Source organism: Hemicordylus capensis, chromosome 2 (assembly GCF_027244095.1).
Source record: "Hemicordylus capensis ecotype Gifberg chromosome 2, rHemCap1.1.pri, whole genome shotgun sequence".
Taxonomy (NCBI): Eukaryota; Metazoa; Chordata; class Lepidosauria; order Squamata; family Cordylidae; genus Hemicordylus; species Hemicordylus capensis.
This window is the reverse complement of record NC_069658.1, coordinates 333,241,339-333,254,427: the sequence shown is the minus strand read 5'-3', so window position 1 is coordinate 333,254,427 and position 13,089 is coordinate 333,241,339. Positions and strand designations below refer to the sequence as shown.

Here is a 13,089-nt window from a genome sequence, read left to right as displayed (position 1 = left end):
TGAACAAACATGAATGAGAGCATGTGTAGGAGAATACCTGAAGTGGAGCCAATCGCCATGGGTAAATGTGGTGAGGTCCATGTCGGGGCTTCCCCTGGGATATTATATTCATTCATTCATTCATAAATGCACTTATGTTCAAGTTGTTTTGCAACCCAGAAGGTCTGAGTGAGAATTGTGAAGCATGTGTTGTACTTTTATTTTATTTTATTTTTCTTTAGAAACGCCAAGCTGGTTGGACATGTCCAAAAACCTTACTCACACTATTTACACTGTATGTAATCAGTCAGTATGATTCTGTAATGATATGAAATGTTAAGGAGGCCCTGCACATGCTGATTTGCCCTCCAGCCCCACACCCCACTAGGGATGACCCTGCTTCTGAGCACCTGCAGAGAGTGGTTTTTATCTCAGAACAGTGAGAGACCACAAACAGCCCTACTTCCACATTGGGGAGCAGGGAGAATGACTTTTAGGACAGAGGGCGTAACTTCAGGATCTCCTTGAGCCCTGGGATGTCTCATCTATCTTAAAATTTTACCAAGAAGAGGCAGATTCCTCATTCTCCCACCCCCTCTTTTTCTCCTGAGGAATGGTGCTAATTCTTGCTCTTTTCTCACCTATCTTCCTTGCTTCAGTGGAAATTACTGGTCTCCTATAGGGAGCAGAATATGCTGGGAGCACAAATTAGTTTGGTTTGGTTTACATCCCTGAGCATGTGCAATCCTATATGCACTTACCAGGGTAGGATCTCAGACAGTTGAATGCAATGGAGTTTATTTTTAAGTAGACATGCTTTCCTTGCTAGTAAGTCCTTTAGGTTTCAATGAAATGTACTTCCAGCCAAATGTGGTTCGATTTGCTGCCTGAGGCTGCAATTCTCCACACATTTACTCTGGACTTTTTTTACACACAGCAGATTTTACTGCAAGTTTACTGGGAGGCTTTACTGCGAAATTGAAGTTGTCCCAAAGAACCAACACCAAATAGTGTTGCTGTTTTTTACTCTGGATATAAACCAGGCTACACTCTAATGAGCAGTGAAAAACCTGAATTGCATGTGAACTGCTCCCCAATAACTCGCAGGGACTTCAGGGTAAATCTGGCCAACATGTGAATGCAGCATCTCCATTCCAGAGGAGGTGTGTGTTAAAGGGCTTTAAAAGCCCCATGTGAAAAACCTCCTGGAATCAAACTTTACTGAATTTGTTCAGAATTCTGAGAAAACATACACAGGCTAACACTGCATGGTTGAAAGTATCCTTTGCTAATCTGTAGTGAGAGGCCCATTTTAATAATTAGTGTTTCTAGTGTGTTCTAGGCATTAAAAGTAGCACAAAAGTATTCAATGTCTATCACTATATATTGTGAAGTGTGCATGTGTGTATTCAGTGAAATGTATTTCCAGGCTGCATACTTATTTTGAAATATCAGACTTAAATCCTTGGGGCCTGGGGTGTGCGGAGGTCCTGCACTTTGAGGGGTGCCCCCTATTTTAAAATCTCGTCACTGGGTCCAATCCAACCTTGCTACACCCCTGGATTGTGACATATGAAATATGGGCTCTATTTAAGGTGCATCCGGCCAATTATGTGTTCAGCATGTAAGACGGAGAGTAGTGATGTGCAGAGAGGTACAGCCAGGAATGGGGCAGTCTTTGTAGTGCAGCCAGGTGGTTGCAGAACAAGTTAAAAGGGAGAGGGGAAACTAGGTGCAGAGAAACCTCGTTGCTTCCTGCTCTATACTCTGAAGTCACAAGGGGGCAGTAGCAATACAGCCAGGAGACATAACATCTACCAATGCCTTTCTTCATTGTGCCAGCTGTTGTGGTAGTGTTTTCAAGTCAGAATTCATGAGATATCAAAAGAAATGGGTGTGGAAAAGGATATTTTTTCACTGGGTTGTGGAGAATGCCACAGGACTATGGAATGTGCTCCTTATTGAGATACAATCCTCCCCATCTCTGACAATTTTTAAAAAATATTTAAAAACCCAACCTTTTACTCAGGTTTCTAAGCTTCTAAATAATGTATAGGTTTTTAATTCTGTGATTGATTATTAAATTGTTAGTTTTTAATTGTTCTAATGTGTTTTTATATGTGTTTTTGACTGTTTTATCAATGTGAACTGCCCAGAGACACGAGTGTGGGGAGATATAAAAGTGTAATAATAAATAAATAAATAATAAAATAAATAAATAAATGCCATCTGGATACCCCATGAAGTCATCCATTACAATGAATATTCAAGATGGAATAAACCTGTGTCTGGAAGGCCCTCAAATTTAAAATTCTGTAAGGCACACCAAAGGGCTGTGATGCAAAAGAATAATCTCTGAGACCAATGTTGTCATACACAGCCAAAACCAGGCAAGGGCTTCTGTGGATGGAAGGGAAATCTAGTTGGTCTGATTTTAAGCCCTAAAGGACCTGTAATCTCAGAGTGTCAAGCCTTCTTATCGCATAGTTTAAAACCCTACAGTTTACCTCCCTCTCTCACCCAGGCAGTTTTCTCCTGGCTAGGGTAACATGTAATGTCAGAGTGACACCTGGGAAGAAGCTGCATGTAAGTAAGTCAGCTCCCTGACCAAGTGCCTACTTTTGCTCTTAAGATGAACCCCTCCTCTCACCCACCAGTCTTCCCCTAAAATGTGATTAGGGCAAACCCGCATGTAATGAGATGTGTTGCTCAGTTGCAAAGCTGTGCTTTTCTTCTAAAAATATTCCAGTCAACAAAGATGATAAGAACCAAGCTACACAACCAGCAGAATACAGCATGGCTCTTGCTGGGCTTTAACACTTTAGGCTGTTGATGGGTGAATCACATAGTTAAGAATTTTCCCTTGGGAAAACTAGAAATCAAGCATGTCGAGAGAAGGGTTCAAGCCTAGACAACTCACTGGTTTGCTAGTTTTTCACATGTAGCCCACTGGCTGCAGAGTGTCAAAGTTCAACATGAGCTTTCCTCATTGTCTAGCTCTGCTATTCATGTGTTATTTACTAGTAATAAACTTCCAAATATTTTTCTCTTGCACAAATCCTACAAATGTATTTTACTGAGTGTCAAACAGAAGGAGAATGAATAAATTTTAAAATAGATAATAAGGCAATACATGAAGGAGAGATATTTGCCCCCAAATAACAATCCAAGGTAGATTATGATGCATAATTTACTTTATTGATAAAATGTGTTGAAATATTGCAAGATATTCATTAGCCACAAGGAAAAATTGATTTTTCTGTTGCGACAAAGTTTTCAATGTAACCGTCCTGAGCCATTTTTGGAAAGGCGGTATAGAAATCAAATTGAATTGAATTAATAATAATAATGTATGCTGAAGCATGAAGAGACATGGATATTCTTTAGCCGATGTTCCTTGGTCTTGTTGAAGTTCAGCTGATTTCTAACACTTTCCTTTGTGCCTCAGCACTAGTGATCCATGACGTCTCCTGATGAGAAAAAGACAAATCAAAAACTTAGGAGGAGAATCCAGACAATGCAAGCTTTAAAATCCCCTGGAAAGATATAAACATTCGGTGTACAGAGTAACTTAAAATACGAGCTCAGTAGCAATTGGCAGACATTGCTAAGTGTATGGCCATGACACCTGATTAAATGTCCTCTTTCTCCTAGTTTCATTGTTCATTTGTGGTAGATGTGATAATATATGGATTTAATGGATGACAGAGATGGGACTGAGTTTTGGTTATCTATGTATGAGCTGGTTTGGAGGGCAGGGATGTGATGCCCTGACATCACTAAAGGATGTGAGAGGGGCATTCATTCAAATCGCCTCTGTAGATGTGCTACAAAATCATGTTTAAACAGGGTTTTTTTGTATAGGGGCGATTTGGATGATCACCCTTCTCGTGTTTCGAGATGTACTTAGTGACAGCGTGGGCACATTCTTGCCATGTCCCCACCCTCAACACGTGAGCTGACATATGTTTGTCCGAACCAGCTCTGTGTTGGATATTTTGGAAATAAGTATGGTGGATGTGGAAGTAAGTAAATTAATTATGTATGTATACCACTTTTGTGTGTTTAGAAGAAAAAATGGAAAGAAATGAGAGATTCGTTGAAACTGGAAACCACTGCTATATTTCCTGCTGGCTATGTACTTGATAACATGTCCCCTCCAAAGTTCATTGGTGACTTGTGTCCCAAAGTTATTTGAAAGTAGATCTTCACAACCTAAACAGAACAGGAATCAAGTGTAGCATTTCTCTTAAATAGGCCACTTCTCAGGAGGACAGCTTGCAGAGATGTTCTTTTCAGTTGCTGAACAGAAGTATACTCACATGACTCTGTTCCAGAATATGCATGGGTTGAAATATGTTCTGCCATCAGAACCACAAAGGGGCCGGTACCGGAAGGGGCAGATATTACTGGCATAGATACTGCAATCAATCTGCAGAGAGAGCAATACCACATTTCCCTGTTTAACTTTTAGACTGATTATTTCAATTTTAATGATACAGAAATACAGCAACTTCTTTGTGGCTTTTTGGCTGAGCATTTGGAGGGACTGAGACTGAGAGTGTTATGGTGCTGGGATTCTGTTTTTCCGGGATCACTGCCTTATTTTAAACATTTTATTATTTTGTCCTTGTTTTTTTTGTTCTTATTCTTGCCGTTAGCTGCCCTGGGGGATGGAATACAGTGAGTAGATATTGCTGATGAAGTGGTGTGTATACCTGTTAGCATGTATCTGCCCACAATGTAATCTGCTTTTATGTGTCACCCTATCTTAATGAATTGTAAAACACGTCAGGTGCAGATGCATAATATCTATGTGGTAAAATGTTCCTCTGCAACTATCCAGATATAACACTTCTCCCAAAACGGGGATACCCTCAGGCATGAATTCTTCTGAATGCTTTTTTAAAAAATCTAATTAGTTAGAAATCCTTATCCATCTCCAAAGGAACTAAACAAATCTCTACTTGCTAGTTTGAAGTCATCCAATCAGATAACTAACTTTTATCCAAAATATTCATGTCTTCTGATTTAGCTGTATCATTTTTATTTTATTTGCTTATTTAAAACATTTATATCCTCCTTTCCAGTCCTAATGGAACCCACAAGGTGGCTAAGAGCACCATAAAACAAGGAACTAAAACAGAATAAAGTAACAGTGAAGTATTTATATGAAGCAATAAGAATAACATTGCAAAAAGAATATAACAGCAGAGCCATGACAGGAGCAGAACAAATACCAGGAGCATCCAGGACAATGACTAATCATTCTGTTTCTCTGAAGCAGCAGTGTTTAGATTGGCTCTCCGAATCCTAATAAGGAGGGAGTGGTGCAAAGGAATTCTACAGTCTCAGTACTACAACAGAGAAAGCAGTAGCTGGCCAGTCACTCAAGGAATATGCAAAAAGGAATCCATGCACAGCTGAACATGTGACATTGCCCTTCACACCAATTAGCTTAGGCTGTGGCTTTTGTGCCTGGAACTTCAAGGTTGCTACTGTTATAGAGACAAGGGCTGAATTCAGACCGCCGGTTCCTCCCATCCTGCACGCGCTTACCTGTCTGAATTCGGACATAAGCGTTGACATCTCTCTGCAGTCTGAAGACTGCAGAGACAAGGGGGAACCGGCTGCCAGGCTTCCTCTTTTGATTGATGGACAACTGCGGCAGCCAATCAGGACACAGAGAAGGAGGAGCTTCCTTCCTTCAACTCCGGTCCCAGGGGAGGCTGCCTTCATTACTGAATTCCGATATAATGGAGACAGCTGCAAACTGGAGGCCTAAGCAGCAACCTCACTTTAATCTGAGGGTTCAGATAGGAGTTTGGTTGGGTTGAATTAGGTTTGGTGAGTGGGAACCACTTGCTGCATTGCCTCTGGATCTCCATTATGTCTGAATCTGGTAAAGGATTTGATTCTCAGCAGTCTAAGGTAGAGCACTGTGGTGAAATCTGATCCTAGCAAGGAGAGGAGCCAAAGGCCTTATAAAAAGTGTGAGTATTAAACAAGCCCTGCTTGTGTCTTTGTTCTGTTTTTTGCTCTTTGTTCTAAAGAGCATTCCCAGCTCAAGCAAAGCTAAGACAATAAAGAAGCTGCTTCAGTTTCAATGTAGGGCCCAGAACTACCTTTCAATAATTTGCTGCTTTGCTGCCAGTACTCTCCTGATCCAGATCTAGGAGCCCGCACTGAATCCCTGCAGCTTCAGTTGTCTTCCTTCTTTCTCCTTAGCTCATTGGAGGCAGTGCACTCAGCAAACAGTGACCCACCAAACTAAGCACAGCAGCCCCTTTAGGGAGGTGCCCTGGGCAACCGCCCAGCTTGCTCACCCCAAGGCTAACCCTGATTGCAGTACACGGGAGGGCATATTTTTATCTGGTTTGGTTTTGGAGCAGTGTTTATTGGTTTTTAGTTAGGTTTTGTTTTTTAAAAATACATGTTTAATTACACTTTTAAATTTGTTTATTGATTTGTTGTTAACTGCCAGTGGTGGTGGGAATAAAGGGAGGGTGGTATACACATATACATACATACAAGCCCTGTTCAGACATTTTAATTAAAAATAAACAAAAAACCCACACCCACATTATACACAATTAGAGCATCCAAATCGAAAATTGCCCTGAAAACATTGATTTAGTCCCAGACATTTAACTTCTCATGATAGCAACAGGGAATGAATTATATCACAAGATGAAATCACTGGCACTTACCTGTGACTGCTCTGCTCCAAAGATCACATCTAGAATGAATGTAGACAACAAAAATAAAGCACACGAATCAATATTTGCAATTCGATTAGAGGTTGAATCGAATCACAGACCCATTTTATTGCTTCATGGAACACAGCTGGCTTGGCCAGCTGCTTCAATGAATCACCCAATTCAACCCGAATTTATTCAGATTATTCAAGCACCATTTTGAGTTCCATTTTGCTGGAAAGATGGGCCTCAAAATGGTGGGGAGAGCTGATCTACCAATTGGGATCAGTGGGTAGACCAGCTCTCTGAGGCAGGCTGACACGCCATGTCTGGAGCGGACGGTTGCTCCACCCACCAATCCCAATTGGTAAAGCAGCTATCCTGGTTTTCCAGGAGGAGCTGGTCTACCAAATGGGTCTAGCGGGTAGACCAATCCTCTCCTCCCAACTTAATGCGTCAGCATGCCTCTAAGAGGCATCTACCTCTCAGAGTATCTACCTACTCATCGCAATTGGTAGACCAGCTATCCCCATCAGGTACTGCAGGAGGTCCCCTCTTCACAGGAGAAACTGGATGCTGCCAATGGTTGGGCAAAACAGGATCCATCCTCCTGCCCTCCCCTGTGCATCTGGGGCACACACGTCAGATGTGTTGCCTCAGTAGGGCAGATGGCCACACTTGAACCAGCCCCGAGGAGAGTCCCTCCACACAGTTTCAACACTATGCCTTCTGGGAGTGAGTACAGCAGCCTTCGGCAATTCCAGGAAAGGGGAAGCAAGGGGGGAGGCTGTCAGAGCTAAGTGGGAAGCCAGAAGCAGCTGCTGGTCCCCAGCCAAAAGGGCCAAATTAACCTATTGCGTGGCCTGTAGCATATATTATAAAGGGGCCCTAAATTTTATAATATACAATTAAAAACATGCAGCAGTCGTAGTCTGAAGCCTGATATATTTTAATATATAATAGATATAATATTTTGTATTTCTATATCAGGCTCCAGACTACGACTCCAGCAGCACCCTGTGGGAATGGAGGGAATGGTGACAGTGGATGGTGGGGTAGACATGACACTTCTCGTGAGCATAAAGCCAGCCAGAAGCCAGCCAAACAATGAGACGAGCGGGTGAAAAGAGGAATCGGAGTGGCTTCGCATGTGTGCGAGAGAAACACCTGTGAAGCGGCTATTACGGGCTATCACAAGTGTGTGTCGCTTGGTAAATAAAGGAGGTTGCGTGTGCTGCAGGCATGAGCAAGGAATGCGCGCCACACGGGGCTGGCTGCCTGCAATGAGAAGCAAGTGGGTGGAGGGCAAGACAGCAAATTGGAATCGGGTGGTGGCGGCACTGCAGTGGACAACTTGTGACTCAGGAGAGAGAATGGGCAACAGGCAGTGAGGAGAGAAGTGGCACCAAGTAGATAGCAGAAGGGGCAGTTGGAAGCCGGGTGTGCGGGGCCCTCGAAAATGCGGAGACAGTAGCAAATGCTACTACTTTAATCCGGCGCTGCCAGCCGAGATGGAGGCAGCAGCATGGCAGACCTTCCTGCCTGGCAGGAGTGGGTGGTCCTAAGGAGCCTGGAGCAGGTGGGTCACCAAAGAAGGTGCAGCTGCTGCTGCCTCCATCTTGACTGGGGCTGCTTCCTCCACATAGCTCTACCAGAGGAATGGTTAGCACACTCCACAGGCAGTGCATGAGGTAGGACAGAGAGAGGAGTATGTGGAGCTTGGAAGGAGAGGGAACTATGGCTCCTCTGCCCCCTCTCCTCCCCCTTAGGATGAGTTGCTTCTTCCTGGCATCTTATTTGCCAACCTTCCTGTGATCAGGAGTAAGAGAGGCATTCCGAAGCAGGATGCCTGGGTTCGTACCCCAGCTTGGTGACCAGGGTTGCTCTTTGGGAGAGGAGCCAGAGAGCAGGACACGTTGGTCCTCTGTAACCCTATGTCCCCTGTACCACTGCACCTCTTGTGTCGCTGCTGAGAATTGCCTCTAAGACGGCTGAGGGAGCTGACAGCCACCCAGTGACAACCCCATGTCCCAAGCCCTCGCAACTGGGCAATGGGGTGGCCCTGCCCTTGTGGTGGGGTAGGTTGGGGCCTCCGAAGCCCTTCAGGACTGGACTCCAAAATTATGTAGGTGTGCCACTGTGTGGATCCTGAGGTGAAATGCCAAATATTGCCTTGTCCCAAAATCTGGTGGTCAGCTGCTTTTCAAAACGGACCTTTGCAAGCTTTGAAAGTGGGTAGGGGTGGCAGTGGGGAGGAGGGAAAGTAGAACTTTCTCCATTGGAGGCTTTGAAGTGCATTAAAGGACTCCTGTTGTGTATGTGTTGGAGTACTGCTTCTAAGGGCATTACCATTTGAAAGCTGTTTGCCATGTGCTAGCCCCTTTCTTGGAATTTGTTGAATATCAGTGCCTGGCACTCCCTGAGTGTTCTCTGTTGCAGAATCAGTGATGGCACAAAAAGAAAAAAATTGAGGGAGGCACAAAAGGGACAGGTGTCTCACATGTTAGATTTCTGAAACAGAAGTGACGGGAAGGTGGGTGCAACTACTTTTCTAAGGGGACAGTTGTCCTACCTTGTTACCCCCTCAGGAGCTGCCCTTGTGTGGAATCTCCCCATATGAGTCAGTTCCAGATGCGAAGCCATTTGTGTTGCTGGTAGTTCTTGTTTGGAACCCCGGCACATGGAAGCACATCATCTGAAGCAGCCTTTAGCTTATAGATTCTAATCTACAGTAACCATGGGTTATTGCTCTCCTTTCTGGGATGGAGTGTGTTAGGGGATATGAGACTCAAAGGGCACAACTCTCCAGAAAAGAACCTTTGGAATATGAAAGATGATCTCACCTGAGCACAAGAAGAAAACCAGCAGACTGAAGAGCAGAAGACCTGTTGGGTTCATGACTGTGTTGCGGGATTTGGTCTCCGCTTGCACTCTTCTCAAGAGATGTTTGTCAGGTTCAGCTTGCAGAAGTGAGTCTGACATATATATGTCCTTGCAGTTCTTTGCAACCAATCATAATACAACAAGTAACATAATTTATGCAAAGTAAAGATGGTAAAGTTTCTCCAGTCAGGGGCAGATAACATAACCAGTTAGCCAATTACATTAAAAGTCAGACATCAGGCTATATTACTATCTCCATTAAGAGTATGCACCAATCACCATTTGGCACCAGTTCTTAACACTTTAGCCTATATGTTGTCCCAACTCCTTCAATACCCTCCACAAGGTAGATGGATACATTATGTTACCATGGTAACTCTTACAGCAGTACTGAGATCCAAAAGTTACAGGCCTTGCCTAGATAGTTGACTAGGCCCAATCCAGACCTAACTAAAGTTTCTCTTCATCATTCCCCCCTTTGTGGCTTATTGTGACTACATTAAACCTCAACTTTACACTTGACTCTTCTGCAGGTATGCCTCTTGTTTGCGCAGCTTGGTACCAATTTCACGCAGTTCAGATTGAGACGGGCATATATGGCATCAGATCTGTTTAGAGTTTGCACATAACATTTCAATAACATGACCCCAAAGTATAAAAAGGGCAATGAAAATCAGGATAATAAAACAAATTGCTAAAATTTCCCTTTCCCTGGCTCCCAAATCTGGCAGCCAGGAGATCAACCAGGGCCAAAATATTCTTAGTATGATCTAGGGTTGCCTAGGCTACTTATTGGACCTTCTGCACATTGTCAGAGGCATCATCATCATCATCATCATCATCATTATTAATTCGATTTCTATACCGCCCTTCCAAAAATGGCTCAGGGTTGTTTACACAGAGAAATAATAAATAAATAAGATGGATCCCTGTCCCCAAAGGGCTCACATTCCAAAAAGAAACACAAGATAGACACCAGCAACAGTCACTGGAGGTACTGTGTTGGGGGTGGATAGGGCCAGTTACTCTCCACCTGCTAAATAGAGAGAAACACCACAGTAAAAGGTGCCTCTTTGCCCAGTTAGCAGGGGATGTATCCCGTGTTGCATGTTTTGACGTAGAGGGTAACCTGTTCATTATATCCTTGAATGTAGCAATCAAAAGGAATTACTTTAGGTTTGTAAGAGCCATTTATATTAGCCACATTTTTTTATAAAGGTGACTTTACAGTATCTCTTTCACACTGGTTAACCTATTACACTGGAAACAAAACTCTCCCTCCTTAGGTTGCACATATAGGTAAGAACGAGTTTCATCTTGCATATCTGCCCAGGTGCTATGTGGCCCAGTTCCCCAGGTAGCATAATCATGAGCAGATAGTTCAGTAGCATTTAAAGGAATAGGGATCATAAACAACCCTGCCCCCTTTTGGCATGGACAGGCCTATGATGGCATACCCAGCAATCAGTCTCATTTACAGCATAGGCTACCTGATAAGACAATTTAAGAATTAAGTTCTCTCTGTACATTGGAAAGACAAAACAGAAAATTGAACAGTCCTAATTTTATTAGAGTCATTTTCATCTTGATGGTGTTGAGAGATATTTGCAATTTGCTTGAGCAACGAAAAAGAAAAAGCATGATTAGTTTGAATAGTATCCAGGTAGCTAAGATAGATGGTGTATGTCATGTCTGGTACATCCCGTTTCTTGCCCTGAAGGCATTTGATTACTCTTGAGGAGCGTGGGTGAGAGAAATCACACTTGGAAGAATCAGGGACTTTTGGAGTTTAAAAGAGATGTCTCAGCTTGAATGCAATGAGCAAGTGTGGCATGTGTTGTTGCTTTAAGTATTGTATTTATTTATTTACGGTCTTTGACCAAATAATACAAAACATTTACAAGTACAAAAAAGAAGACAAAGCATACTTTCAATAAATTTGGAGCATTAAATAAAAACCAGTTGATCACTTAAAATGGAGTACATGTACATATTGTAGCTTCCCAGAAGCCTTAGAAATTCTATTCCTTTGAGGGCCATAATCTTAAGGCCACATAACAAAATTGGCCACTGCGACAGAAGCTGATGTATCCTTATCATCTAATAAGTACATTACCACAACGTCATCGGCTTTTCCATTCAGATCTTTTAATAATGGACCAATTAAATGATGCCTTATGTCCTGATATATAGGACATTTCAATAAAATGTGGGCCATAGTTTCGACCGCCTGATCACAAGGGCATTTCCTTTCTTCATAAGGTAATTTTGCGTATTTCCCATACAGTAAAGCCGATGGGAAAACATTAAACCTAGCCCTTGAAAAGGCCCATCTAAATTTGCTTAAGGTGATTGTGAATAAGTACGCTGCCAGAGTGAAATCCGCCTTAGCATAGATTAATTTATAGAAAAGCGGTAAGCTGGCCTTTTCAGATTGTAAATCTATGTCATAGTCATAGTCATGTTTATTTACGGTCATAGACCAAAATTTACATACATAATAATACACGTAATATAGTAATAATATATACATAATATAATCAGGAACATGGACTCATCCTAATCAGCAATTTCCCGTTAGCATAATCTGATTTACCATCTGTTGTCTAGCCTTCTTAGCTGCCTCACAGAACTTAGCAACTTTAAATGTTACTTCCTCTTTCTGATCTGAGAGCAGATAGTTGACGTGAAATGCATCTGTATGCCCTGGGAAATCAGTCAGTAAGGAGGAAATATAACAAGTTCGTAAGTCCCTATAAAAAAGACAGCGGAGTAAGATATGAAAGATAGACTCCTGTTCTCCAGAGCCACAAGGACATAGTCTCTGTTCTTTTGGGATCCCTCTAAATTTACCTTCTAATTCAGCTGAAGGTAGCACATTAAATCTGGCCAATGTAAACATCCTGCGATATTTAGTGACAGTAATCTTACCCAGGTAATTCGCAGGTTTAGTATTATACATTTGTAAACCTAGGAAAACTTCTTTAGAGATTAAAGATCGATCAGTCTGCATTTCCATATCATAGATCCGCTGCTTTAATATCAGTCTTGCGTGACAAAAACCCATTTCTAATAGACCATCCAGGCTAAAGCCATATAAACTTATTTGGCGAGATATTGACTGCTTCCAGCTAGAATTAAATTTATCAATAAAAATTAAGTGAGCAAGGCCTGTAGAAAAGAAAGACAATCTCAACCAGAAGCTGAGAATGGAAAACCACATCCGGGCTTCCATCTTAGGCATGCCAGTTTCCATCCTCAATATTACATTGGGAACACATCTAGGGATCTGTAGAATAGATCTTAGAAACTTTGTCTGAACTATCTCTGGTGGAGTGCAGTTAGTATACGGGCCCAACTGCGACCCATAAAGCAACTGAGAGCAGGCTTTAGCTGTAAATAACTTAAGGGCGGCTGGTACAAATTGAGCCCCATCTTGGTGGAAATATGATTGAATGGCCAATGCCGATTTATGTGCATTTTGGGTAACGTATTGCAGATGTGCTTGGCGTTTCGTAGAGGCCTGGAA

General features: G+C 42.5%; 1 protein-coding gene across 1 annotated transcript; it reads right to left on the bottom strand.

The window, feature by feature from the left end:
- Window positions 1-3,168: 3,168 nt before the first annotated feature.
- On the bottom strand, window positions 3,169-10,925 carry LOC128344115 (serine protease inhibitor Kazal-type 6-like). Its single transcript, XM_053293638.1, has 4 exons — window positions 9,521-10,925; window positions 6,690-6,718; window positions 4,302-4,411; window positions 3,169-3,449 (listed from the first exon to the last, which is right to left on the bottom strand). The coding sequence occupies exons 1-4, from the start codon at window positions 9,657-9,659 to the stop codon at window positions 3,404-3,406; spliced, it is 324 nt and encodes a 107-aa protein (XP_053149613.1). The 5' UTR covers window positions 9,660-10,925; the 3' UTR covers window positions 3,169-3,403.
- Between the last annotated feature and the right edge of the window lie 2,164 nt (window positions 10,926-13,089).